Source organism: Schistocerca cancellata, chromosome 9 (assembly GCF_023864275.1).
Source record: "Schistocerca cancellata isolate TAMUIC-IGC-003103 chromosome 9, iqSchCanc2.1, whole genome shotgun sequence".
NCBI classification, from domain to species: domain Eukaryota; kingdom Metazoa; phylum Arthropoda; class Insecta; order Orthoptera; family Acrididae; genus Schistocerca; species Schistocerca cancellata.
Genome location: NC_064634.1, coordinates 265,416,480 through 265,443,748, shown reverse-complemented (window position 1 = coordinate 265,443,748; position 27,269 = coordinate 265,416,480). Strand labels below are relative to the sequence as shown.

Below are 27,269 nucleotides of genomic sequence, written 5' to 3'. Positions count from 1 at the left end.
GAGATGCGTTGCCGTCTGGTGGAAGCTATGCAGGCGGTGGACTAGTCGTATTTTCATTGTTTCTTGCTCATTCTCGAGGGGTATTTCAATGTTGCAATTATCACTACGAAAAATAAATTTCAGTCTCGATAGCTATTTTATTCATCGTTTACCGGCACTTGTCTGCCATCCTGATATATAATGAAATTTACACATCTCTGTAGCGCTGCACTTTGCTGGAGAAACCATTACAAAATGGCGCAGTCCACTGATAATGAAGAGGTGGAGAGCACTATTTTATTTTGTCCAGTTGAGCTGTGTGCTACGTTATAGTGACGCAGGAATTACAATGTATAGGGTATTACGACCACAGTCGCGTATCTGAAGACGAAAACAAAACATTAATTACGCAACTTTGTTTTCCGTGGTGATAAATTCTGGATAAATTCTCGTAGATGACTATGATGAATTTATTTCTAATGGACTCGTATCAGTGTAGTTTTCTGTTACGTTGAAGGATTGAGAGTGCAATTGATATCGTCCCACAGTAGGAATATAAAATGACTGTACACTGTCGTATGAGTCAACAACCGAATTCGGAATATTTTGGAAACCACGACATGACACTGTCTGAATACTCTGATTGGTAATTTTACTCAAATCATTTAGAGTCAGTAGCTAACGAAAAGACACACTTCAAACCAAACTAGCTAATGTCTAGGCGCCTCCACGGTGGTTTGTGCAGATTCGCAGTCGAGGACGAAACTAGAATCCACTATACACTTTTGATTCCGAGCAACAGCTCTGATAAACGCTTGTAAGTTCCCGTTAAAGTCGGTTAAAGCCATCTGTCAGGTGTAGAGCTTACGGAAACTGCTTTCTATGCTTCCCAGTGCGTACTCATGACACAGTTCCAGGGTCAAGGTACGCATGTACTAGCGTAGCTACATTAATGTGACCACCTACCAAAAGATTGAATAACTTTCTCTTGCAGCTCGGACCACTACAAAATGTGCAGGTCAAGTGTCAGCGGGGTCCTGGTACGGCCGTGATATGGAGCCATGCTGACTTCAAAGAAGTGGCCAGCTGCGAATGGTTTCTCGGTTGAGAATCCACGGCACGAACGGCTCGATCGAGCTGGTATATAAGATTCTCCATCGAAGTAAAACTCAAAGAGTTTTGGTGACCACGGAAATACAGTAAACTCATCCTGGTGCTCATCGAACCACGTACACAGAGAGCTGTGCGATACGCTGCGTTGTCCTCCTGGTAGATGCCATCGTGCCGAGGAAACTGCGCGTAGAGTTGAACGTGGTTCCCGAAGTTAGATGGATACATGCGTTGGTCCGCTGCGTCTTGCAAAATGGCGACAGAGATTTACATGGTCCCTAATGTTAAATGCACACTTCTGTTGATCCATTGCGTCTTCCAGAGTGAGGGGATCACCCAGGGACTGCCCTCCGGCATGGACCTTACTGGCGATTGTTGCAGGGTGTTACTTTCAGACATTCCACGACTTAAGCATCAGTCACCATGTGTCCGATGGAACATAGATTGTGATTCATCTAAAAAGACCATCTGTCACGACTCATTGGACGTCCACTTGCGATACTGGCGCATAAATTCCACCCTTCGTCGCCGATGGACTGCAGTCGGAATAGGTGCTGTGGAGGCCCATACGCAGCAACGACTGCTGATCGGCCTTTGATGAAATACTGCTGGTATCTACTTGGTTCAGCGAGTGGGTCAGTTGCTCAAGAGTTGCACATCTGTCAGCCCGGACATATCTTCTCAGCCGTCTTTCAACCCAGTTTTCTGTAGCCCGTAGTGTACCACAGTTGCATCGCCGCCTGTTTCCGATAGCACCATTTTGCCCTACACGGTATACCTTAATCACAGCGGCACGCGAACATTTTACAGACTTTGCCGTTTCGGAAATGCTTACATCCCTGGCCCTAATGCCAATGATCACGCCCTTTTGAGAGGCAGATAAATCGCTTCGTTACCACACAACGAGAGCGACTGCACTATTTTCCTCGTCTCAACGACGTGTTTCATATAGCGTGTGCTGCTAGTTCGGCCACTAGCCATGTGTAAGTGGTTATTACACACTGACGTCTAAGATAGATTGTGGTCACATTAATGTGACTGGACCGTATCTAACTGGTCCTTTTAAACTGTATCCTCCGATCCTTCGAGGTAGGAGCTTAAAGAATAAATTCCAGAGGGATACACAAGCGAGAGCGGTTACACGACGACAACTTTACAGCTGACGTTTTAACAGTCAAATTGACGAATATTTATTACGCTATCCACTAATTAACTCAGTATGGGATTTCTAGCCGTAAATCATTTGGCAAGAATTTTAATTTAATTTGAAGCCATTTTGACTACCTTTACATAAGAATTTTAATGCTACTGATGGAATCGAAAAAGAGATATGTCGTTAGGTGAACATGGGAACACGTAGGTGTCGTCTTCTGCAGAGTCCCATGTTGAAAAATGAGCGCTGAACGGTGTGCTACGAGACGCTCATGACCTCACCGCCATTGTGTTCCGTCTGCCATGGACTGCGGCCTATCTTGCTTAACTGAGAGGACAAGCATCCGATCTCCACTCTCAGCGATGAGATGTGGGCATCCAACACCTCATCTGTTATACGTGGGTTCGCCGCATTTCATCTACTATTCGCAGATACGCAAGACAGTGGCAGGGGAAAAGCCGAACAGATCCGTCGTTTTCGAGATTCTCGTTCCCAGTGACTAAGCCATAACAATGTGTACCGTATCAAAATCAGCTTCGTCATGGGTTTCTCCTTTACCGACCCGTATCGTCGATAGAATGCTTCCCCATTCGCCTCTGCTCTACTTGTAGACGTGTCTTATAGTGTCATGTGCGTACAAAGCCACTAGGTGTCATTTAGTTTGACGTTGGGTGGCGGTTATAGTATTTTGGATCATCAGTGTATGTTTGTAACGTTGAGCTGTTTCTTAAACACCAGCATTAACCTTTTTATGTTTGTATTTATCTCCAGAAATAGCTGAGACGATATTGAGGAACAACTTTACCGTCCCCGATGAAACTAATGAAAACCAAAGAGTAAGTGTAATAAAATGAGTATCAACATAATAATAAAATGTAATTTCCACAATAAGACTCCATAATAAAGAACACTGATGGTGCGTTTCTTTCCAGTGTTACGTTCACTGCATCGGACTGACGTTGGGATACGTAAGTATTTCCCTTAATTACTTAGAAGTATGATATTTGTGATGTACTGACACGCTCAGACACAAACATCCATTATGTTGTTTTCATCTCACAAACTGTACTCATACACACACAATATAATTTAGCTGAAATTAGTTGCCGGCCGCAGCGTATAAGTACGATATAGCAGTATCGGTCTTGTTGAGGAGAACAATGCAAAGTTCCTTCGGATACGCTTATGTGCAAACCGGGATATCTGGGTTCGATTCCCATTTCAGCACAAATTTTCATTCTCGTCAGTTCCTTGGTGTTCACAGCTGCCAATACATTTCATATATTTCAGAACGTCGGTAGTCGTCCTAGTACCTGTTCTTGCTCAGACATTTATGCAATTTACACTACTGGAGATTAAAATTGCTACACCAAGAAGAAATGCAGATGATAAACGGGTATTCATTGGACGAATATATTATACTAGAACTGACATGTGACTACATTGTCACGTAATTTGGGTGCACGGATCCTGAGAAATCAGTACCAAGAACAACCAACGGCCTTCATACTCCTGGGCATTGAGTCAAACAGCGTTTGGATGGCGTGTGCAGGTACAGCTGCCCATGCAGTTTCAACACGATCCCACAGGTCACCAACAGTTGTGACTAGCGTATTCTGACGAGCCACTTGCTCGGCCACCATTGACCAGACGTCTCCAATTGGTGAAATATCTGGAGGATGTGCTGGCCAGGGTAGCAGTCGAACATTTTCTGTATCCAGAAAGGCCCCTATAGGACCTGCAACATGCGGTCGTGCATTATTCTGCTGAAATGTAGGGTTTCGTGAGGATCGAATGAAGGGTAGAGAACACATCTGAAATGTAACGTCCACTGTTCAAAGTGCCGTCAATGTGAGTAAGAGGTGACCGAGACGTGTAACCAATGACACCCCATACCATTATGCCGGGTGATAGGCCAGTATGGCGATGACGAATACATGCTTCCAATGGGCGTTCACCGCGATGTCGACAAACACGGATGCGACCATCGTGATGCCGTAAACAGAACCTGGATTCATCCGAAAAAATGACGTTTTTCCATTCGTGCACACAGGTTCGTCGTTGAGTACGCCATTGCAGGCGCTCCTGTCGTGAAGATGGTTGTTGTCTTGCAAACGTCCCCATCTGTTGACTCAGGCGTGGCTGCACGATCCGTTACAGCCATGCAGATAAGATGCCTGTCATCTCGACTGCTAGTGATACGAAGCCGTTGGGATCCAGCACAACGTTCCGTATTACCTTCCTTAACCCACCGATTCCACATTCTGCTAACAGTCAGTTGATCTAGACCAATGCGAGCAGCAATGTCACGATACGATAAACCGTAATCGCGATAGGCTACAATCCGACCTTTATCAAAGTCGGAAACGTGATGGTACGCATTTCTCCTCCTTTCACGAGCCATCACATCAATGTTTCACCAGGCAACGCCGGTCAACTGCTGTTTGTGTATGGGGAATCGGTTGGAAACTTTCCTCATAACAGCACGTTGTAGGTGTCGCCACCGGCTCCAGCCTTATGTGAATGCTCTGAAAAGCTAATCATTTGCATATTACATCATCTTCTTCCTGTCGGCTAAATGTCGCGTCTGTAGCACGTCATCTTCGTGGTGTAGCAATTTTAATGGCCAGCAGTGTACCTACCAAACGATTACAAGCAGCGACTTTCAATCAAAATTTCCCCTGTACGGGCGTTGTTTATTGGATGTTGTGGTGGTGGTAAAGTCCTTTACGACTGAAGCTAGATTCGTTATTCGTTTTCACGTTATTTATAAAATGTTCGTGACCTTCTACTTGGTGCCAAAGCCATTCACAGAACTGCATATCTCGAATGCGATCTTCTGGCTGTTGGTGTAATGATATGGATGCAACACTTCAATTAAAAGAGTTTGAGATAGCTAGAACTTCCTGGCAATATCACGGGTACTTTCTTGAAGTATCTGATACGGTATCAAGAATCGTGTCGTCTGTGGAGCACAACTAATCCCTGCACGAGCTCTGTACGCCCAGCGGGTTAGCGCTGTGGTTAGCACAATGGACTCGCATGGGGGAGGACGACGGTTGAAGCCCACGCTCGGCCATTCTGATTTAGGTTTCTCGTATTTTCCCTAAATCGCTTTAAGGCAAATGCCGGGATGCTTCCTTCGAAAGGGCACGGCCGCTTTCCTTCTCTATCCTACCCTACTTCGCACTTGTGCTCCGTCCCTAAGGATCTCAATGCCGTCGGGATGTTATAAACCAATCCCCTCCTCCTTCCACCGCCCTCTGCCCGTTACTTCGGACCGAAGATTGCCATCTGTCTGAAGGTGCTGCTCCAGGCAATGAAAAACATTCTTATCGACAAGGCGACTTTGAGTGTACCTTGTAGGATACGCATGAACAGCTGCAGCAGCTTAGTTATCGGGTCCATAAAGCACCAAAAACATATCAGGCAGCAGCCGTACATGAACTTGACACGACGAGGTATGGTAGCACAGTACGCAGCTGGTAGACACATGCAAGTCGTTTAATGGATCTCACTGTGACAGGCTATTTCCATATGACAAAATGGTGTCCTGATTATAAACACGAAAACTATGGAACAGACGTCTAAAAAATTAAAACTCGAACTTCACGAGGATTCGAGCCATAGCTCCAAGGTCGGTGTGGATTTGACCTCTACTGAGCAGTCTACTCAATGAGCTACGACGGATGGTACGAGGATGCATGGTGATACACGTTACTCTGTACATTTCAGTGTGCTGCAAGATGTAACAGCGTTGCCAGCTCCTTGCTTTCATACATGCGTTTTCGAAACTCATCCGATATGATTCTGATAGATAAACATTCGTCTTGAATCTGGGTGAAGAATCGTATGTCGATCTTCAAGTACAGCATTTTTTCTTCACCCTGTAGCCTTATTTTGAATTTTATAGTTTCGTAGGCTTCCGCGGCCAGATTCAGTCGACATAAAAGTTTTCTGCGCTTGGTACCGCATCATAATGTAAAAACTACTGCTGCTGGAGAAAAACCAACGTTTCGGCCACGATTGCAGCGGCCTTCTTCTAGATGGTGCGTTCTAGATATGCAGTGTCCTTTATAATTTGTTGTTAGTGTTCACTGCGCATGCCATTACGTCATAATTTTAAAAAGATAGTTAGTTTCATTGGTGACTTAAGGAAGAAGGAGAGGAAAATTTATTTTAATAGGTTATTGCGGTGGAGTGAGAACGTGACCTCTATTGTCTATTGGCTCTTGCGTTGTGTACCATGATTGGTGGCCACCGTCGAATGAGAAGTTTGCTGTGTGTTTACCAGCTGCTGGACGTCGGCCGCGCGGCGGCAGTTACTCGCCGGTAGTGCTCGTGCCTCGTGTTGACAGTGCGGTCTGTTGGGCTCTGATTGCTGGCAGCCAAGATGGGGTAAGCCTGAGTCCATCCTCCCTGTTCATGTTATTAGGGTGTTTAAGTATTTCGATGGCCACTCTGATTTTGCGTTTCGTCCTAATTTACTGCTTGGCCAACACACAGGCTTCGCTGAATTTTATTTCTTTTCCTCAGTCTTGGTGATGTTCTTCCACTGCGGATTTGTTGTGTTGCCCTAGTTCAATTTGTTCTCGATGCCTTTTGGGGTCGCCACTGGGGTCAGTCGAGCTAAGGAAGGAAATTCGTGTGCACCATTTGCATGTGAACCATATTAACGTTTATCTGCTTGTTGCTCCTTATTTTCTGAGGTGTAGATTGGAGGCCGACAAAGTATTAGCTAAACGAATGTGGAAAAACTGGTATAACCACACTCAGATAGTCTGATTTACCAGGCAATGTTGATTTTTCTACTGTGTGCTTTCTATCCGGCCACTGTTTGCTGCTCCGTCTCGTTAGCTAGCTCCTAGCGCATCTTTATGAACGAGTAGGTCATAGCGCCTGCTAAATATCTAGAAATAAACATCTGGATGTTCCTGAAAGAAGCCCAATTGAGATTAATTGAATCCATGAGCTGGAACCAGGATCATGTTCACTTGCCAGCCGCTACCGTGGCGCCTCGGACTCCGACGACAGTTTTACCTATCACTTATACGTAGGCGCTCTCTTCTCCTCCCAGCAAGCATCGTCTGTCTGACCATGTACCACCGTCCATTCTATCTGCCATGTATAACGCGTAGGTTGACGCATCACGCTCGCAACCTGACGCGACTCCGACGCCAGTGTCAACAGCAACGACTACTGATAACCTCCCGGCCGATGCTATTAATCTCACGTTGTTTACCGTCCCCGCGAGGCCTTCCTCTCGGACAGCCACGACATCCTCTCGACTTCTGAAAAAACGTTCACCTAAACGGTGCAAGAGGAGGCCTCGTACGTTTCGGAAAGAGACAACTCACCTCCCCCTGAGGACTCAGAGAACCTGCACAACTACAAGAATGACAACAAGACTCCGGATCTGGCTGCGCCTGTACGTACTCCGCCGTCTCGCTCGGATGCACCTGAACCCTTGGAATCCATCGTAACGACTGCCGCCGAGACGTCCTCCACTCCCACAGACGTGATGGAACATTTGAACACCACGAAAGCACCCTCAGTGACGTGCAGTGACGACGTCGATGATGATCTGCACCACACTCGGGGGACCAACTTACCCTAGACGGAGACCTCGTTAAGCCGACGCCAACGCCGTCAGGTGGCGTACTGCACGGCTCGCTGCTGCCTCGGTCCTCTTCATCCGCCGCTGATGGTGCTCCCCGCCACGGCGGGGCTCGACTGCAAACGTACTGAGACACAACGACCGACAGTAACTACTATAGCCCTCGAGTGAAAACGGATCTGCTCCAAGAGATGTTATGGATATCGGACGTAGGCATCGCACTACTACAGGAAATGCATTTGGCCACACGTCCGGACGTCGCGGGCTATAACACTTACCCTCTCTTGGTGACTACGTGACATGTGGCGTAGCCATATGGCCTACGAGAGCATCGCGGAAACTGATGTCACATACCTTCCGTCCGCCAGAGGCATGGAGATCATCATCACCATCCTCAGGCTCCACCTACAGACATAACAATGCACGCATCTACACACAGGAAATCCCTCCTTTACTTCTTCGGTTCTCACCAGTATTGTTATTTTAACTGTGTCCTGTGAGTCTGGCGATATACCATCTGACATCCGGTAAAGCATCATCCACACAATTCCGAAGATGGCAAGAGCTGACAAGTGCGAGTATTATCGCGCAATCAGCTTAACAGCTCATGCATCGAAACTGCTTACAAGAATAATATACAGAAGAATGGAAAAGAAAATTGAGAATACGCTAGGTGACGATCAGTTTGGCTTTAGGAAAAGTAAAGGGACGAGAGAGGCAATTCTGACGTTACGGCTAATAATGGAGGCAAGGCTAAAGAAAAATCAAGACACTTTCATAGGATTTGTCGACCTGGAAAAAGCGTTCGACAATATAAAATGGTGCAAGCTGTTCGAGATTCTGAAAAAAGTAGGGGTAAGCTATAGGGAGAGACGGGTCATGTACAATATGTACAACAACCAAGAGGGAATAATAGGAGTGGACGATCAAGAACGAAGTGCTCGTATTAAGAAGTGTGTAAGACAAGGCTGTAGCCTTTCGCCCCTACTCTTCAATTTGTACATCGAGGAAGCAATGATGGAAATAAAAGAAAGGTACAGGAGTGGAATTAAAATACAAGGTGAAAGGATATCAATGATACGATTCACTGATGACATTGCTATCCTGAGTGAAAGTGAAGAAGAATTAAATGATCTGCTGAACGGAATGAACAGTCTAATGAGTACACAGTATGGTTTGAGAGTAAATCGCAGAAAGATGAAGGTAATGAGAAGTAGTAGAAATGAGAACAGCTAGAAGCGTAAGATCAGGATTGATGGTCACGAAGTCAATGAAGGTAAGGAACTCTGCTACCTAGGCAGTAAAATAACCAATGACGGACGGAGCAAGGAGGACATCAAAAGCAGACTCGCTATGGCAAAAAAGGCATTTCTGGCCAAGAGAAGTCTACTAATATCAAATATCGGGCTTAATTTGAGGAAGAAATTTCTGAGGATGTACGTCTGGAGTAAAGCATTGTATGGTAGTGAAACATGGACTGTGGGAAAACCGGAACAGAAGAGAATCAAAGCATTTGAGATGTGGTGCTATAGACGAATGTTGAAAATTAGGTGTACTGATAAGGTAAGGAATGAGGAGGTTCTGCGCAGAATCGGAGAGGAAAGGAATATGTGTAAAACACTGATAAGGAGAAGGGACAGGATGGTAGGACATCTGCTAAGACATGAGGGAATGACTTCCATGGTACTAGAGGGAGCTGTAGAGGGCAAAAACTGTACAGGAAGACAGAGATTGGAATACGTCAAGAAAATAATTGAGGACGTAGGTTGCAAGTGCTACTCTGAGATGAAGAGGTTAGCACAGGAAAGGAATTCGTGGCGGGCCGCATCAAACCAGTCAGTAGACTGATGACCAAAAAAAAAGAACTGTGTCCTACATCCCATAGATCAAATACCCCACTACAACACCTGTCAAGAACTGTGCCTTGTCGTCCGTGATTGCTCTGCGACAGTTGGGAAGTTCGGCACGGTGACGCGCCTGAATATACGAGGGCTAGTAAAGTGAGGAACGATCGGTAGCGAAATGGAAACCACCGTGAATATCCGACGATGATTTTCATAGACGTTTTGGTCCGTGTCTCTAGTATGCCCATCGTTCGCATCAAGACGCTCTTTTGAGTTGTGAGCGCACAGTGAGCGAGTTAAGGTGCCTAGAACAACAATGTTTCCGGCCAAGTAGGAGGTCCCGCTGAGATGCTTCGCCTTAATGAATGCAGCCCACCTAAGGCAGTTGTCACGCACGTCATGGCAATTCTCAGCTGCACTCTGCAGGGTCAGTGAAGATGCTCCTGCAGTCTTTTCGATTGGAAGTGTTCGATCACCGACAACACAGCCCTAATTGCCTCGTCCTGAGTATCATCTCTGTTCACATGAAACTGGATACTAAGACAATACTTGAGCGCAGGCTACGCGCTATCGACCAGCGTCGAAAATTATCGGAAAGCACAGGCGGCTGCCTTCTATGACAATGGTGTTGGAATTTTGGTATAACGCAACGACTAAAGTCTAAGTCAGAGCGGCGACTGTGTAAAAAGAAGTACATCGAAGGTGTAGCTAAATGCGCAAACAAAACAGTTTTGATTTTCACTGTGGTTTCCATTTGGCAAGCGATCGGTCCTTACTTTCCGAACAACACTCGTACTTACGAGACGGGTCACTCTGCGAACCATCTCGGCATGATTTACGTCTCTTGGGAATTCACGCCGGCACTTCAAGGTACAGAGCTTTGGCCCTTGGCCTTTCCGTACCATCGTGCCTACATCTGCAGTATTCACCTTCGGCAACAAGTGGTCTGGTGCATGCTGGCACCGTGGAAATTAAACACCTCCCACCACCGCGATTCAAAATGTCTTGAACGTGTTACCGAGACATGGGTTACTGTGGACGTTCTAACAACCCTACCACAACAAAGATCAAAATTTAATAATGTTTGTGGTGTTGCTCACGCTGCTAAATACTGCATTTTCATGCAACAACAAAGTTATTATGTGGCAGGTGTCATTAGAGCAGAGTTAATAAAGTCAATTCATGTAATATTAAATAAACTAGGCACTCATCTGTTCGCGTTTCCCACGCTGGCCTCGTTGTAAAATCATAGCTCAATCGTCGAAAAACTAGGTGGTGATGATTCCAAGCTCGGATGCAAAGAGGCCTAGGTTTTATTCTGCGATATTCAGAAGATTTGTAGATGCGCTTCACAAACCATTCTTGAACATTAAACCTTTGAAAGTTAGCACAATGGTGATGTAAAAAAATACTCAGCACTCCGAATTTAAGTTACACTTGTTTTTTATTGCTTTTGTTGCAGTATCACGTAACACACAAAACATCACTTCACAGTACAAAACATACTTCAAAACATCTTCCTTACTGTTAAAGTTCACATTTTATAAGCTGACTACAATATGCGTCTTTCCAACATGACGTCCAAGAGTTGACTTTTTCGAGGTCCGACTCTCTAACTATTAACTAATAATCGCTTACGCGCCCAAAAAACAGAGTTACAAGTACGTCAAAGATCATAGTGACAAAAGAAGGAATAGACATTAGAATAATATCATTGCAACATAAACACATCGATGTATCAAAGTACCTCTACACTAATGAAATCAAATCTGAATGTTGGCCGGCCGGGGTGGCTGAGCGGTTCTAGGCGCTTCAGTCTGGAACCGCGCGACCGCTACGGTCGCAGGTTCGAATCCTGCCTCGGGCATGGATGTGTGTGATATCCTTAGGTTAGTTAGGTTTAAGTAGTTCTAAGGTCTAGGGGACTGATGACCTCAGTAGTTAAGTCCCGTAGTGCTCAGAGCCATTTGAACCATTTTTCTGAATGTTGTCTCAGAAATATGTCAACTACTTTACAAAAACACAGTAGAATATTGCTGGTATCGAGAGGTTGAGGTGCCGTAATGGTTACGTAATTCAAGTACCATTAGAACGTCCCTTGCCTAAGTACTTCACAACTTTGGCTGCAATGTGTGAAACCTGTCATCAGTGCTACCTTGATTCAGTACTGCAAGAAGTTGCTGTATGACGCCGGTGCACTACCGAATATTGCTACGCCTTCCCCCGCGAGCTGGACATCCACCACTGGAACCCTGTTGGAATGCAGGAGGATTAAGGCACATATCGTGATGTAGACACTGCAGGGGGTCGTATCGAAGACCAGACATCAACACTGAGCGTCACAGGAAAACCCCACCTCTAACAATGAAACAACGACGACAACGACTCCTCATCGAGATCTACATCTGAAGCGTCCAGCACGTCACTTGTCATGACGAAATCGTCAGTGCCTTTGTAGACCACTGCGCACATTGTATAAAGAGGCGTCTGCGAAGAACACCCAAGCTGAGAAGGTTGTCATACCACACGTCACACGCGTCCTCGCCTGCGATGTGCGGACGAACTGGCGGAACCGGCTACTTGCGACGAGATCAACGATTCAGCGACAAAGAGGCTTTAAATAAGTAACCTGTCGTTGACGGATTGCCGACACAGTTTTATCGCGCGTTTCCTGCGCTAATGACGTCGTGGTGGACAACAATGTTTCATGAACTGTTAACTACTGACGACACTATACTGCCAGCGTTTGTCACGAGAAAAGCTGACATCGTGAGAGACTACAGCATATCACCGCCCCTAACTCTGCTTAACGCAGATTATAAAACATTAGCACGCGTCCTCATGACGCGCCTTCGCATGGTTCCCCACTGGATTCTCTTCCAAGAACAGACAATTCCAGGTGGTTCAGTTAATATGCAAACGGCATCAGGGGAATGACGCGATATAATCGCACTGGTAGCGGCGTGCAGGCTCCGCGCCGAGATGGTCACCATTGACTTTGACAGCACATTCGACAAGGTGTGGCATCGTGTTCTCCGTACAGGGTGTAACGGTTTCCCCAGCCCCCTTTATTGCTATCATCTGCCACCTGTACAGCGGTGCAGGGCAATGACCGTGTGGCGGTTCCAGTAACTATTAATAGAGTAGAACCACTTTATTCTAACCATTGAAGGTGCATTCCAGAATTTGCCACCTCATCGATGACGAAGCCCGCCGTTTGACTTGGGCTGTCATCAGCGACGTCTGGATACTTGTCGACAGTTCGTTGCCTGCTACCTTTGCGTCCTGCCGTATTCGATTGACACGTGAAGTTTTGTCCATCCTAAGGATAATTATTTCTCCGTCACCAAAAACATGCGGTTATATGGGCCAAAGGACGGACGATCACTTACCAGCATAGTGATGGCTATAAACCATGCCTTGGCTTCTAGCTACTTACAAACAGCCCACAAGAAATTCGAGATCAGAATGCGCTACAGGACCTTCTTCACCAGTCACTTTCGCGCAATCATGACGTGAGCCAAACTCAGCTGGAAGGTGCCACACGTGGTCTCCACTGACACTCCACTCCCTCCCCTCACCCTGCCAAACGATGCTGAAGGCTGTTACTCTAGGCGCTACATTTCTTTATCTTACGCCACCCATGGGCTAGGCGTAGCGACTTTGATTCATAATCATAACTTCTCAGGTGCCATGTTAGAATACCGCCGCTGCTTAAATTTTGATTAATAATCAGCACTGGCGGCCGAAAACTTCCGGCATAGGAAGTCACACCTCATTCTGCCGAAGGGCCTCGTCACAGAGGGTGGAGGAACGGGCAGAGCTTCAGTGCACTATCTACTCCTAGGGGTGGGAAACTGCCTCTAAAGGCGGAAGAATCAGCAATGGTCAACGACATGAGGCAGCAGAAGGCAATGGAAACCACTAAATTAAAGACACGTGACGTGTATCAACGGGACACGTGGCCTGTAATAGAAAAAGTGTCATCATCTCTCCATTGGCATAAGGTACCGAATAGTCCGCCATTCGAATCTACGGGAGGGGACTGCCAAGGAGAAAGTTACTATGAGAAAAAGGTTGAATAATCAACGGAAGGATAACGTTCTATGAGTCAGAGCGTGGAATGTCAGAAGCTTGAACGTGGTAGGGAAACTAGAAAATTTGTAAAGGGTAAGGCTATGGCTCAATCTAGATATAGTAGGAATCATTGAAGTGGAGAAAAGAAAAGGATTTCTGGTCAGATGAGTACAGGGCAATATCAACAGCAGCAGAAAATGGGATAGCGTGAGTTTGATTCGTTATGAATAGGAAGGGAGAGCAGAGAGTATGTTACTGTGAACAGATCAGTGATAGGATTGTTCTAATCAGATTCGACAGCAAACCAATACCTACAACGATAGTTCCGATATAAAAAACTACGCCGCAAGCTGAAGTTGAAGACATAGAGACATGCGTATGAGGATATCGAAAGGCTTATACAGTATGTCAAGGGATTTAAAAATCTAATAGCCATGGGAGACTGGAATACAGTTGTAGGGAAAGAAGTAGAAGAAAATGTTACAGGTGGGTTTGGGACAAGGATTGAGAGAGGAGATAGGCTAATAGATTTTTGTAAAAGTTCCATCTAGTAAGAGCGAATACTCTGTTCAAGAATCACAAGAGGAGGCTTATACTTGGAAAAGGCCGGGTGATACGGGAAGACTTCACTCAGATTACATCATGGTCAGACAAAGACTCCGAAATCAGATACTGGATTCTAAGATGTACACAGGAGAAGATACAGACTCGGATCACAATGTAGTAGTCATGTAGAGTAGGCTGAAGTTTAAGACGTGAATCAGGAAAATTCAACACGCAAAGAAGTGGCATAAGGACATACTTAGGAACGACGTGATAAGTTTGAAGTTCGCGAAGGCCATACAGGGTGTTAAAAAAAGGGACGGCCAAACTTTCAGGAAACATTCCTCACACACAAATAAAGAAAAGATGTTATGTGGACATGTGTCCGGAAACGCTTAATTCCTATGTTAGAGCTCATTTTAGTTTCGTCAGTATGTACTGTACTTCCTCGATTCACCGCCAGTTGGCCCAATAGAAGAGAGGTAATGTTGTGGTTAATAATGGAAGCAAGACTAAAGAAAAATCAACACGCTTCCATAGGTTTTTTCGACCTGGAAAAAGCGTTAGACAACGTAAAATGGTGCAAGATATTGGAAATTTTGAGAAAAGTAGGGGTATGTTATAGGGTGAGACTGGTCATACACAATATGTCCAAGAGCCAAAAGGGAATGATGAGCGTGGACGATCTAGAACGAATTGCTCGTATTGAAAAGGATGTAAGAGAAGGATGTTGCATTTCACCCTACTGATCAATCTGTACATCGAGGAAGCAATGATGCTAATAAAGGGAGGATTCGGGAGAGTAATTGATATTCCAGTTGAAAGGGTATCAGCGATACTATTCGCTGATGACATTGCAATCCTGAGTGAAAGTGAACAAGAATTACATGATCTAATGAGTTCACAGTATGTATTGAGAGTAAATCGAAGAAAAACGAAGGTAAAGGGAAGTAGGAGAAATGAGAACAGCGAGAAATTTAACATCAGGGTTGATGGTCACGAAGTTGAACAAGTTAAAAAATTTTGCTACCTAGGCTGTAAAATAGTCGAGTTGGAAGAGCACTTGCCAGCGAAAGGCCAAGGTCCCGAGTTCGAGTCTCAGGGAGGTACACAGTTTTAATCTGCCAGGAAGTTTCAATAAAATAACCAATGACGGACAGAGAAAGGAGGACATCAAAAGTAGACTGTGTTGTTGGTGTGGTCTTCAGTCCAGAGATTGGTTTGATGCAGCTCTCCATGCTACTCTATCCTGTGCAAGCTTCTTCATCTCCCAGCACCTACTGCAACCTACATCCTTCTGAATCTGTTTAGTGTATTCATCTCTTGGTCTCCCTCTACGATTTTTACCCTTCATGCTGCCCTCCAATACTAAATGGTGATCCCTTGATGCCTCAGAATATGTCCTACCAACTGATCCCTTCTTCTAGTCAAGCTATGCCACAAATTTCTCTTCTCCCTAATTCTGTTCAGTACCTACTCATTCGTTATGTGATCTAACCATACAATCTTCAGCATTATTCTATAGCATTACATTTAGAAAGCTTCTATTCTCTTCTTGTCTAAACTATTTATCGTGAACGTTTCACTTCCATTCATGGATGGCTACGCTCCATACAAATGCTTTCAGAAACCACTTCCTGACACTTAAATCTATACTCGATGTTAAAAAATTTCTCTTCTTCAGTAACGCTTTCCTTGCCATTGCCAGTCTACATTTTATATCCTCTCTACTTCGACCATCCTCAGTCATTCTGCTCCCCAAATAGCAAAACACCTTTACTACTTTAAGTGTCTCATTTCGTAATCTAATTCCCTCAGCATCACCCGATTTAATTCGACTGCATTCCATTATCTTCGTTTTGCTTTTGTTGATTTTCTTCTTACATCCTCCTTTCAAGACACTGCCCATTCCGTTCAACTGCTCTTCCAAGACCTTTGCTGTCTCTGACAGATTTACAATGTCATCGGCGAATCTCAAAGTTTTTATTTCTTCTCCATGGATTTTAATTCCTACTCCAAATTTTTATTTTTTTTTCCTTTACGGCTTGCTCAATATACAGATTAAATAGCATCGGGGATAGGCTACAACCCTGTCTCACTCGCTTCCCAACCACTGTTTCCCTTTCATGCCCTCGACTCTTATAACTGCCGTCTGATTTCTATACAAGTTGTAAATACCCTATCGCTCCCTGTATTTTACCCCTGTCACCTTCAGAATTTGAAAGAGACTATTCCAGTGAACTTTGTCAAAAGCTTTCTACAAATTCTAGAAACCTAGGTTTGCCTTTCCTTAATCTAAGATAAGTCGTAGGATCCGTATTGCCTCACGTGTTCCAACATTTCTAAGGAATCCAAACTGATCATCCCCAAGGTCGGCTTCTACCAGTTTTTCCATTCGTCTGTAAGGAATTCGTGTTAGTATTTTACAGCCAGGATTTATTAACCTGATAGTTCGGTAATTTTTACGTCTGTCAACACCTGCTTTCTCTGAGATTGGAATTATTATATTCTTCTTGAAGTCTGATAGTATTTAGCCTGTATATCTTGCTCAACAGATGGTAGAGTTTTGTCAGGGCTGGCTCTCCCAAGGCTACCAGTGGCTCTAATGGGAAATTGTCTACTCCAGGGGTCTTGTTTCCACTTAATTCTGTCGGTATTCTATCAAATTCTACATGCAGTAACATATCTTCTATCTCATCTTCATCTACATCCTCTTCCAATTCCATAATATTGTCCTAAAGAAAATCGTTATTGTATAGACCGTCTATATATATCTTCCACCTTTCTGTTTTCCCATCTTTGCTTAGAACTTGGTTTCTGTCTGAGCTCTTGATGTTCATGCAAGTGGTTCTCTTTCTCCAAAGCTCTGTTTAATTTTCCTGTAGGCAGTATCTATCTTACCCCTAGTGACATTTGTCCAGCCATCCCTGCTTAGCCATTTTGCACTTCATGTCGATCTCATTTGTGAGACGTTTGTATTCCTTTTTACCTGCTTCATTTGCTTCATTTTTGTGTTTTCTCCTTTTATCAATTAAATTCAGAATATCTTCTGTTACCAAAGGATTTCTAGTAGCCCTCGTCTTTTTACCTCATTGATCCTCTGCTGCCTTCACTATTTCATCTCTTAAATCTACCCATTGTTCTTCTGCTGTATTTCTTTCTCCCATTCTTGTCAATTGTTCCCTAATGCTGTCCCTGAAACTCTCTACAACCTCTGGTTCTCTCAGATTATCCAGGTTCCATCTCCTTAAATTCACACCTTTTTGCAGTTTCCTCAGTTCATAACCTATAGATTGTGGTCAGAGTCCACATCTTCCCCTGGAAATGTCTTATAAGTTAAAACCTGGTTCCTAAATCTCTGTCATACAATTACATAATCTATATGAAACCTTCCTGTATCTCCAGGTGTCTTCCATGTATACAACCTTCTTTCATGATTCGCGAACCAAGTGTTAGCAATGATTATGCTATGCTTTGTCCAAAATTCTACCAGGCGTCTTACTCTTTCATTCCTTACCCCTATTCCATATTCACCTAGTTTGTTTCCTTCTCATCGTTTTCCTGATATAGAATTCCAGTAACCCATGACTATTAAATTTTCGTCTCCTTTCACTATTTCTTTTATATCATCATACATTTCACCAACCTCTTCGTCATCTGTGGAGCTAATTGGCATATAAACTTGTACTACTGTGGTAGGCGTGGGCTTCGTATCTATCTTGGCCACAATAATGTGTTCACCATGCTGTTTGTAGCTGCTTACTCCAGCGTTACCCCTATTTCATTTTGTATTTATAGCCCTGAAGTCACCTGACCAGAAGTCTTGTTCCTCCTGCCCACCGAACATCACTAATTCCCACTATATCTAACATTAACTTACGCATTTCCCTTTTTAAATTTTCTAACCTACCCGCCTGATTAAGGGATCTTACATTCCACGCTCCGACCTGTAGAACGCCAGTTTTCTTATTCCTGATAACAACGTCCTCCTGAGTAGTCCCCACCCGGAGATTCGAATGGGGGACTATTTTACCTCCGGAATATTTTACCCAAGAGGACGCTATCATCATTTAACCATACAGTAAAGCTGCATGCTCTCGGGAAAAATTACGGCTGTAATTTCCCCTTGCTTTTAGCCGTTCGCATGCCTGCACAGCAAGGCCGTTTTGGTTAGTGTTACAAGGCCAGATGAGTCAATCATCCAAACTGTTGCCCCTACAATTACTGAAAAGGTTGCTGCCACTCTTCAGGAACAACACGTTTGTCTGGCCTCTCAACAGATACCCATCCGTTGTGGGTGCACTTACGGTACGGCTACCTGTATCGCCGAGTCACGCTTCTCTGAGATGATGAGGTTATCACAGGAGAGGAATTCGTGGAGGACCGCATCAAAGCTTTCAGAACACAGATGATCAAAAAAAGAAAACGCCACATGGCGGTAGGCACATAGATTCAGACCCATTTCTCCATTCGTTTCGGAAAGGATAAGTTCATGTTCGGTTTTGTTTATAACGATATGTTATACCACACATCCTGCAAAATAGCGGCAAATTCCGGTGCAGATGATGGAGCTGAATTGAAATCTTGCCCCCTTGTCTCTAAATTAAATCACAAAGGCTCATCTGGTGATAGCTACCGAGATGGGACAATTCATCGCCGTCTTCACAAAATCAGTCCTGTGCAAGACGAGTTGTGTCAATAGTGGCCCTATCATCTTGGATTACACCACCATTATTGGGGAACAAACGTTGTACTACGGGACGGAACTGACAAACCAAATGTTAACATAATTATTGCCGGTAATGCGACCTTCCAGAGCAATCATGGGGCCCATGAAATACCACGATACGGCTGCCCAGATGGTCTTCAAATCCACTTCATCTTTCACTCTTGGGACGTAAACACGTCCTCAAATTGGAGACAGTATGGAAGAAGACTCGTTCGGCCAAATGATTCTTTCCACAGCTCTACAATCCAGGTTTTATGTATCTGGCATCACGTTTTTCTCTTTTATGCAGCAGTGATCAGCGGTGTTCCACATTCCTGCTGATGGAGCTCCCTTCGCGCTGTTTTGACGCTGACAGTATTCGTGTGGCATTTAGCTCTGCAGTTGCTTCTGCAAATGCAGTTCTCTCCAGTTTCGCCATAGTCCTTTTCATAGCCCACTCATCACGTACTTTCGTCCACGTTCCTAATTACCGGATGATACTACACAAGAGGCCATACGTTTGACCCGCGACTGTCATAGAGACAGCCTATCAAGCGCTTTAGGTGACTTCCGCGCCTGCACTACTTAAGAAGTAAAATAACCGTAACATGGATTTGAGTACGAGTTCAAAATTCTTTGCATCTATAAGCACACTTTGAAAACCACAGTGTAGTGAACGGCAGAAGGTACGGAAAACGAGAAGAATGACTGTTTTAATGCCTTGCTATTAGTGTGAGGAATCCTAACAATGTCATTATTTCAATAATTCACAGTATTTGGGTAAATGTACAATGATGAGATTCCTTAATGAAAGATACATGAGCTGGTTGAATCCTCCTGGGCACTGCTCTCCATTCTGGACTATCCACAGCATGTGGACTGCATAACTATTGCAACCTACAACCATTTGAACCTGTCGGCAGCATATATTTGGTCTCCCTTTACCATTGCTACCTACAAATTAAATTTTCGTAGATGCCCACGATTTTGTGCTCACCAACATGTCCCTTAAATTAATAAATTTGTGTCATAAAAATCTTTTCTTGATGATCTGGATGAGTATCTCCTCAGTAGCTGCCTTTATTCTTCTGGAATGATATAAATATTATAAACTTGTGGTGTATCCAAGAACCGTGGTACCTCCATCCAAAGCATGACATACATTTCGTCGATATTACTTCGAATGTACTCCACAATCTCAGGTTTTCTTCGTCAGAAAATGTGATATAAATGCGACTACGGTAGTTGCACAATCACACATGAGAAAAACCACAAGGGAAATTTTGGGTGTTGCCCGTTCCGTAACCTCACGAGCTACTGTCATTAGTTTCGCATAAAGTAGCCTTGTTATTCTTAAGGTCAATTACTGAACCTGTAAGACGCATGTTGAGAGTGGCATTGTGTTCATGGAACAAGATATAACAGACGGTAGGATTCGCCCATAGTACTACTAACTAGCGATATTCGGTGTAGGAGCATGAAATGTGCAATTCAAGATGATTTCATGCCTCGTTCTTAATGTATCGTCTGTACCTGTATTGCTCATTCTTTGTGGTCATGTGACTAGAGACAAATGCTTCGACCATTGGATGAGTACCAACAGTCTGAACTCATTCGGCATAGTTCCAGATGAAAACGATATCTTAAAAGCTGCGATCATTCAGAGGAGAGAACTCTTAAATTTTCCTGACGTGATACGTATTCAGCGACGTTGTGTGATGGTAGCCAAGTAACACGTCCCTTACAGTTACATTTGAACAACCAGACAACCTTCTTCATGTCAGTTTTGTACTGGACTCTACACAAAAAGCCTGGGAGGGGTTGGTTGCTATCGACAGAGGATAACACCATTGACGCTTGAGTGAATCTCAAATGGATGGGGGGCTGGAACCGGACAAAGGGCAGTCATACAGCCAAGACCTACGCACATGCACCACCTTATAATTTTCAGTACAAACTTAGCCACTTGAACCAGCAGTTTCCAATGGAAAACACAACTCAATATGGTTTCCCATTTGTCAGCTGAAACATTGTAGTAAGACGTCGCTGACATTACGCTGCCGTCTCGAAAATATGTCATGGAAAATTCTGTCGTACTAAGCCACTGAGGATGTCATACAGGGCCACCGGCAAACTTTCAGATCCTGGACCTCATTTTTTTCATACTACTCTTAACTAGTTTGATGCACCCCAGTACGAATTCCTGTACTTGTGCCAAGAAATTCATGTCAGCAGTTGTGGTCATCAATTATATATTGAACATACTCCAATATCTCTTTTCCCTACAAATCTTACCATGTACAGTTGTCTGTTGTATTTAGAACTTATTCCTTGACGTCTTATCTTATGTCTTATCATCTTCCCTTTCGTTACTTTTTCCAAATGTCCCTCTCGTTACTGATTCTTCTGAGAACCTCGTTTCTTACCTGTACGCGGCTTAGTGTAAGGACGGATTGTATTGATAACACAACCTGCACGCAGTGGATGAAGAATTATATATTGATGCAAGTTTAGCGATGAAAACTTCATGAATATAGAGACAAAGTATCACTATAGTATGAGATTAATTAATCACTTGTTAGCATCGTCTGAATATCAGTAGCGTACAAGAGTTCTCTGGTAACGCACGGAATGACTTGATGCTACATACACCGACGTCTAATCTAATGGATATGTTGCCTTTTCCAAGCAGATGCCTTCAATTTAGCCTAATCTGGATGGATCCGTGAGGGGTTTGGACGGCAGTTCTTCCCCCGCAAACAACTTGGCCTTAATTTACAGTAGTTGCGTGAACTGTGCAAAGACATCTGGTGCACATAGCTTCAGAAGCAAACAAAGGACTTGTTGAATCCTTCCACACATAACTGCTGTTGTATTACGTCCAGAGGTGGACTTACACGCTATTAAGGAGGTGGTATCTGCCAAAGATACTGAGAGGCCATGCCTCTGACTCCACATTCTGTAATGATTCGTCGATGATTAAAACTTTGGCGCCTACACGTGGCTTCGCGTTTTTTTTTTCTTTATTCAATTTCAATTCCCTATCGAGGCTGGCTGGCAGCAGAATATGCCCTGCTCTTCAGCCAAAATACAATAATGATACAACAGAAAACATTTAAAATTACAAAGGAAAAAAATATGGTGGACAAAATTTTAAGAAAGGAGGAACAAAATGGACGAGAACAGACAAAAATTGGGTAACTGTCATGGTGAAGTTCCACATCCGGGAGGGGGAGGTGCTGGAAAGTGCCCTGATTAAGGTGGTGGAGAGAGTGGAGGTGGAGAAAGGGAGGGATACAGCGAGAGAGGTGCGGCAACGGGCGGGGGGTGGAGAGGAAGGAGGAAACCAGGGGGTGGAGGAAAGCAGGTGAGTGCGAGATCCAGGCAATGCTGGCATAGGATAGGACGGATGAGGGATTTGTAGGTGTCGAGGTTGGTGGAAGGATTTAATCCCCATATCCAGCAGACAAAATGGTCAAGGTGGGTTTGGAGGGTGCGTTGGGACCATTAAAGGGTAGGATAGAGAGCCAGGAAGGTGGTGTCTTCAGCAAATTGGAGATAGTGGACAGGTGGAGGTGGCTTGCGCATATCAGCGGTGTACAAGAGATAGAGGAGAGGGTAGAGGATGGAGGCCTGGGGACGCCAGCTGTGGATGAAAGACACAGGGAGTTGGTGTTGTGGAGGTTGACATAGGAGGGATGGCATGAGAGGCAGGAAGCGACCAGACAGACAAAATTGATAGGCAGTGCGTAGGTTTAGAGTTTAAAGAGGAGCTCAGGATGCCATACATGGTCATAGGCATTTTGGAGGTCAAGTGAAACAAAAATGATGGAGCAGTGGGAGTGAAGCAGGAGGGTTGGAAGCCACACTGGGTAAGGGGAAGGAAGTGGTGTTGATTAAGGTGCTGGTGGATACGACAGGAGAGGAAGGATTCGAAGACCTTACTGAAGATGGAGGTGATGCAGATGGAATGACAGGGAGAGATGACTGAAGGGGGTTTGTTGGCTCTGAGGAATAAGAGAACGCAGGAAACCTTCCATAGGTCGTGGTAGAAGCCAGTAGACAGGAGGACGCTAAAGAGATGGGCAAGGCCAGTCAGGAAGGAGAAGGGGCTTTCTGTAAGGTGCCAGTAGGTGACACAGTCGTGACCAGCGGCCGTGTAGCATTTGGACTGGAGGAAAAGTGTAATGTCTTGTGCTGTGTTTGGACTGTTGATGTCAGAGGGGGGCAACTGCCCCAAGTACTGGAGACTAGGAGCAAGTGGAGCGACCAAGCTATCGGCGAGTTTCATGATGATGGGGAAAAGAGAATAATCAAAATGTACATCATCAGGGATGGAAAATACCTTGAAAAGGTGTGGGAAGCAGTCAGCCTTACTGAGATTGTTGGGAAGGGGGCGGTCATTATGGAGAAGGGGGTAATGGGCTACAGAATGGAAACCAGTAAGGCGATGGTAGCCAGACCAGTACTTGGAGGAGTTGATAGGGCGGCGTTGAGCTACGTCTGGCGCCAGTCCCAACGTTTCTTTGCTGTATGTGTCGCTGTATTTGCCCTCTGAAAGAAGGGCGAGGTGTGGATAATGTGGCTTTCGACCTGGGTGGCGATGGATTCCCGGTAGGCATCCCAGTTGTCACAACATTAGTCATGGACGACCTTGGGATGGGGTGCAGGGTTGGGAGCTGGAGGGGATGGTGAGTAGATGTCATGGTAAGGAGGACGGGGAGATGGTCACTAGCTGTTGGGTCAAGGATTTCGATGGCAATAAGCCCGAGGAGGTTGGCAAAGGCAATGACAACATCAGGGGTGGTGTCCCTTTCAGTACAAGTGTGCCGAGGAAGGGGAACAAGGTCACCTTCGATCGTTGAGAGGAACTGATGGCACTGTCGAAGTTTGGCAGTGGAGCAGCTATGGATGTTGATGTTGGTGGCTATCACTAAGTTGGGGGAGGTGTGGTCAATGTTGGAGATTATGTCATAAAGAAGAGGAGCAGTGGAGCAAACATAGATGGTGGCGCAGGTAATGGTGAGGGAGAAGAAGAAGACGCTGAGAATAAGGTGTTCAGTGGGGTCATTGAGGAGGGGTTGTGGCCAGATGGGGATATGCTTAAGGTGATCAATTGCGACTCCACCCTCGTCTTGAGGATCAGGGGCATTAGTGCTGTGGAGGGTACAGATAGAGGTGCAGATACAATGGTGGGGCTGGAGAAAGGTTTAATTCAAGAGTAAGGTGTCGACGTGGTGGTGGGCAAGGGTGTTCTTGAGTAGGTATTTGTGGGTGTGGAAGGAGCGGATGTCCTGGAAGCGGATGTAACACTCGTGCTGCGCCATGACGGGACGAGAGGGGGGGGGGGGGAGAGAGGGAAGGGAAGAAGGTTAAACTAGGGTGTTGAGGTAGGTGAAGGTGAAGTGGGTGTGGTTCTGAGAGTAAGTGGCAAAGGTGTTCAGTTAGAAGATGGAGTGAGTGACAAGGGAGATCTGTTGAAAGGTGTGGGATGCTCAAAAGGATGAATGTTTTGGAGGGCAATGTCCTCAGCCATGGGGGTGGACAGAGGGAATCGTTGGGGGGATGGGGGGTTCAACGGGATAGACAGGGACTGTAAGTTCAGGGGTGGCAGGAGAGCGTTTAGCTTTACACTTGTGGCAGTAGGTGGGATGGGGGCAATTGTAGGTTTTACTGAAGGAGTTACAGTGAGGTTCGGGCTGTTTTAAAGAAAGGGGGAGGCCTTGTAATGGAAACAGGTGGAGGGACTTTTGCAGTTGGGGTTAGGTGATCATTGTACATGAGGCATCAGTGGCAGTGGTAGGATTGGGGAGTGAACTTGGAGGATTCAACAGGGTTGCGATGGTGGTAAGTCATGGCACCCTGGGTGAGGAGATGGAGGACTCCAAAAAGACCTGCATGAGGTAGTTGGGACCGGAAGCATTGTGTATAGGGTGGGCAGATCAGATTTCCAGTTCTGGGTGGGAGTTCAGTTCCACGAACATGACATCCTCCATGAACACTGGGCTGAGCTTGGAGTTCACGGCTGTGTAGGTGAGTGGACGACGGGGTGGCTGGGGCAGGTGGGGAGAGGAAGAGCAGAGGAAGTGAATCACAGGTGTGGGGGGGCCAACCATAGTGCATGGAAGATTATGGAGGGGAAGGGAGACTTGATGAGGACTGATTCCCTGTGAGGAATGAGCTGGGAGATGAGAGTACCAGGGAGATACTTTCGTATCTGCCCGCTGAGGGTACAGGTGTCAAGGGACTTATGGTCTGGGGTTGACAGGACAGTGGTATGGAGGGTTGGGGGCTGGAGTATGGGTAGCAGAAGGAGGGGTTGTGTGCATGGGGATGATAGGGGAGGGGGAGAAGGTGGTGACTTTTTGTGGGAAATGACGGGAGCATAGTCGGCAATGACGCTTTTTTGGGGTTTTTGAAGACTGCAGGCTGGGAGGAGGGAAGAGGGACAAGGAGGATAGGGAGGTGGCGGGTGGCAGGTCTCGTTGGCGTGGTGGAGGTGCCAGGGGGCGCAGCTGGTTCAGTGGTGCCAATGGTGGCCAGGCGTGCAGCAGACGCAGATGATGAAGAGGTGGGGGTGGCAGCAGAGGTGGCCGCGGAGGTGTCCATGAGGACGGGGGCAGGAGTGGGAGCTGCTGTGGTTGTGGAGGCTGGGAGAAGGGTGTAGATGTGGTGATACATAGCATGGGAGGAAATCGGGTAATGGGTGAGTGGAGGAAAGGGAGGCGAGGTGTGTGGAGGGAAGCCAGGGGCGGCGCTCCAAGAAGTGACAGTGGAAGAGAGGGAGAGGGAGGTGTACATGACAGTGGAGATGGAAAGGCCCTTGATCAACAGACGGCTGCAGACGGAAAGCAGGCGGCGGCGGCAGCGGCGATGGACGAACAGCTCGTAGTGGTGGCGATGGACGGCGGCGGACAGACGAACAACTGGCGGCGACGGCGATGGACGGCAGCGGCGACCGACGGACGAACAGACAACAGGTGATGGGGAGCACCGGGCGGCCTCGGCCGCGGCGAACTGGCAGGAAGGCAGTAAAGGGGATGAACGGACGACAACAGCGGTGGCGGCGGCGATTGCGGACGGACGACAATGACAGACAGGCAGGCGAACAGACAGATGGACGGACGGGTGGATGTACGAACTGACAGAAACAGCAACAGGCGCTTCGAAAGCCTAGATTTCACACTGAGGGTAGCCCAGGCACTTGAATCTGTCACCTTCGAAGGATAGGATTCCACCCTCTAGATCCGTGGCTTCGCCTATTCATACTTTACCCATAACTGACAGTAGCATACGAAGGCCCGATAAGCTTCGCCATTTACCAGATGCACATTCTCAGGCACCAGGAAATAATGATCACACCTTTGTTCGTTTGTCAGTGGGTTTTCCAATCTGCAGTAGCATATCACCTGTAGAATTGATTTGCTGTTCTTCTCTTCTGCAATTCTCTATATCTCTTCTGCCGCGTCACTTATCTGCAATATCTACAACCCACAACGTCACAAGATGCGCTCAGATTCACTAATGGTACAGCATTTAAGATCATCAGACTATAAAATTCTGCTTTTCTTTTCTGGACGTTCTGAAACATGTACTGGATGTCAGTAACACTTAAAGTCCATCTTTCATGTTAATCATTGTTTGATGAAAAATATGTCCGCATGTAAAAGTGATGTAAGTGCATGAATGCATGACCCCCTTCCTAATTCCGTAAGTTTCCTCAGATCTCCATCTCGCTTTCCTCTTCCGTTTACCTTTCACACAAGGATTCTTTACCGACTCATCAAATTCGCACGTATCCTCACCCACACTGAGCATCCGAGAACAACCTACACCATCTCCAAACTCGGCTCCAATATTCCATCAATTTTCTAATCCTCGTATGATACCGTGACTTTACCAACATATTCCAACAACCACACACCTACAAATTATACCCATAATCTCCCAAAGGCTTGAATGATCTCCTCCTCCCATGTCATGAACTGAACCCCAACTTTTACCTATGCTACCAGCTCTAAGTCCACTCTACCCATTCCACATCATCAGGACTCCATTCCCTCCTAATATTCCCTTACCACTATCTTTCCCCACCTGCCTTTCTTTACCTATCGCCCTTTCCCTTTCACTTCTTAGCCTCACCAGAACCCCCTTCCCACTCAAAACTCACCTTTGTCCCAACAGCCACTCCTACCGCATACAGTGCACCAGTCCCCATCATCATATCACCACGTTCCT

General features: G+C 45.7%; 1 protein-coding gene across 1 annotated transcript in view; it reads left to right on the top strand.

Moving 5' to 3' along the window:
* LOC126100864 (uncharacterized) overlaps positions 1-27,269 on the top strand; it is a 56,119-nt gene that overhangs the window by 7,734 nt on the left and 21,116 nt on the right. Inside the window, exons 3-4 of the mRNA XM_049911531.1 lie at positions 3,014-3,078; positions 3,175-3,210. Of these exons, the coding sequence (XP_049767488.1) occupies positions 3,014-3,078; positions 3,175-3,210 (101 nt within the window). The remainder of the gene's footprint in view (positions 1-3,013; positions 3,079-3,174; positions 3,211-27,269) is intronic.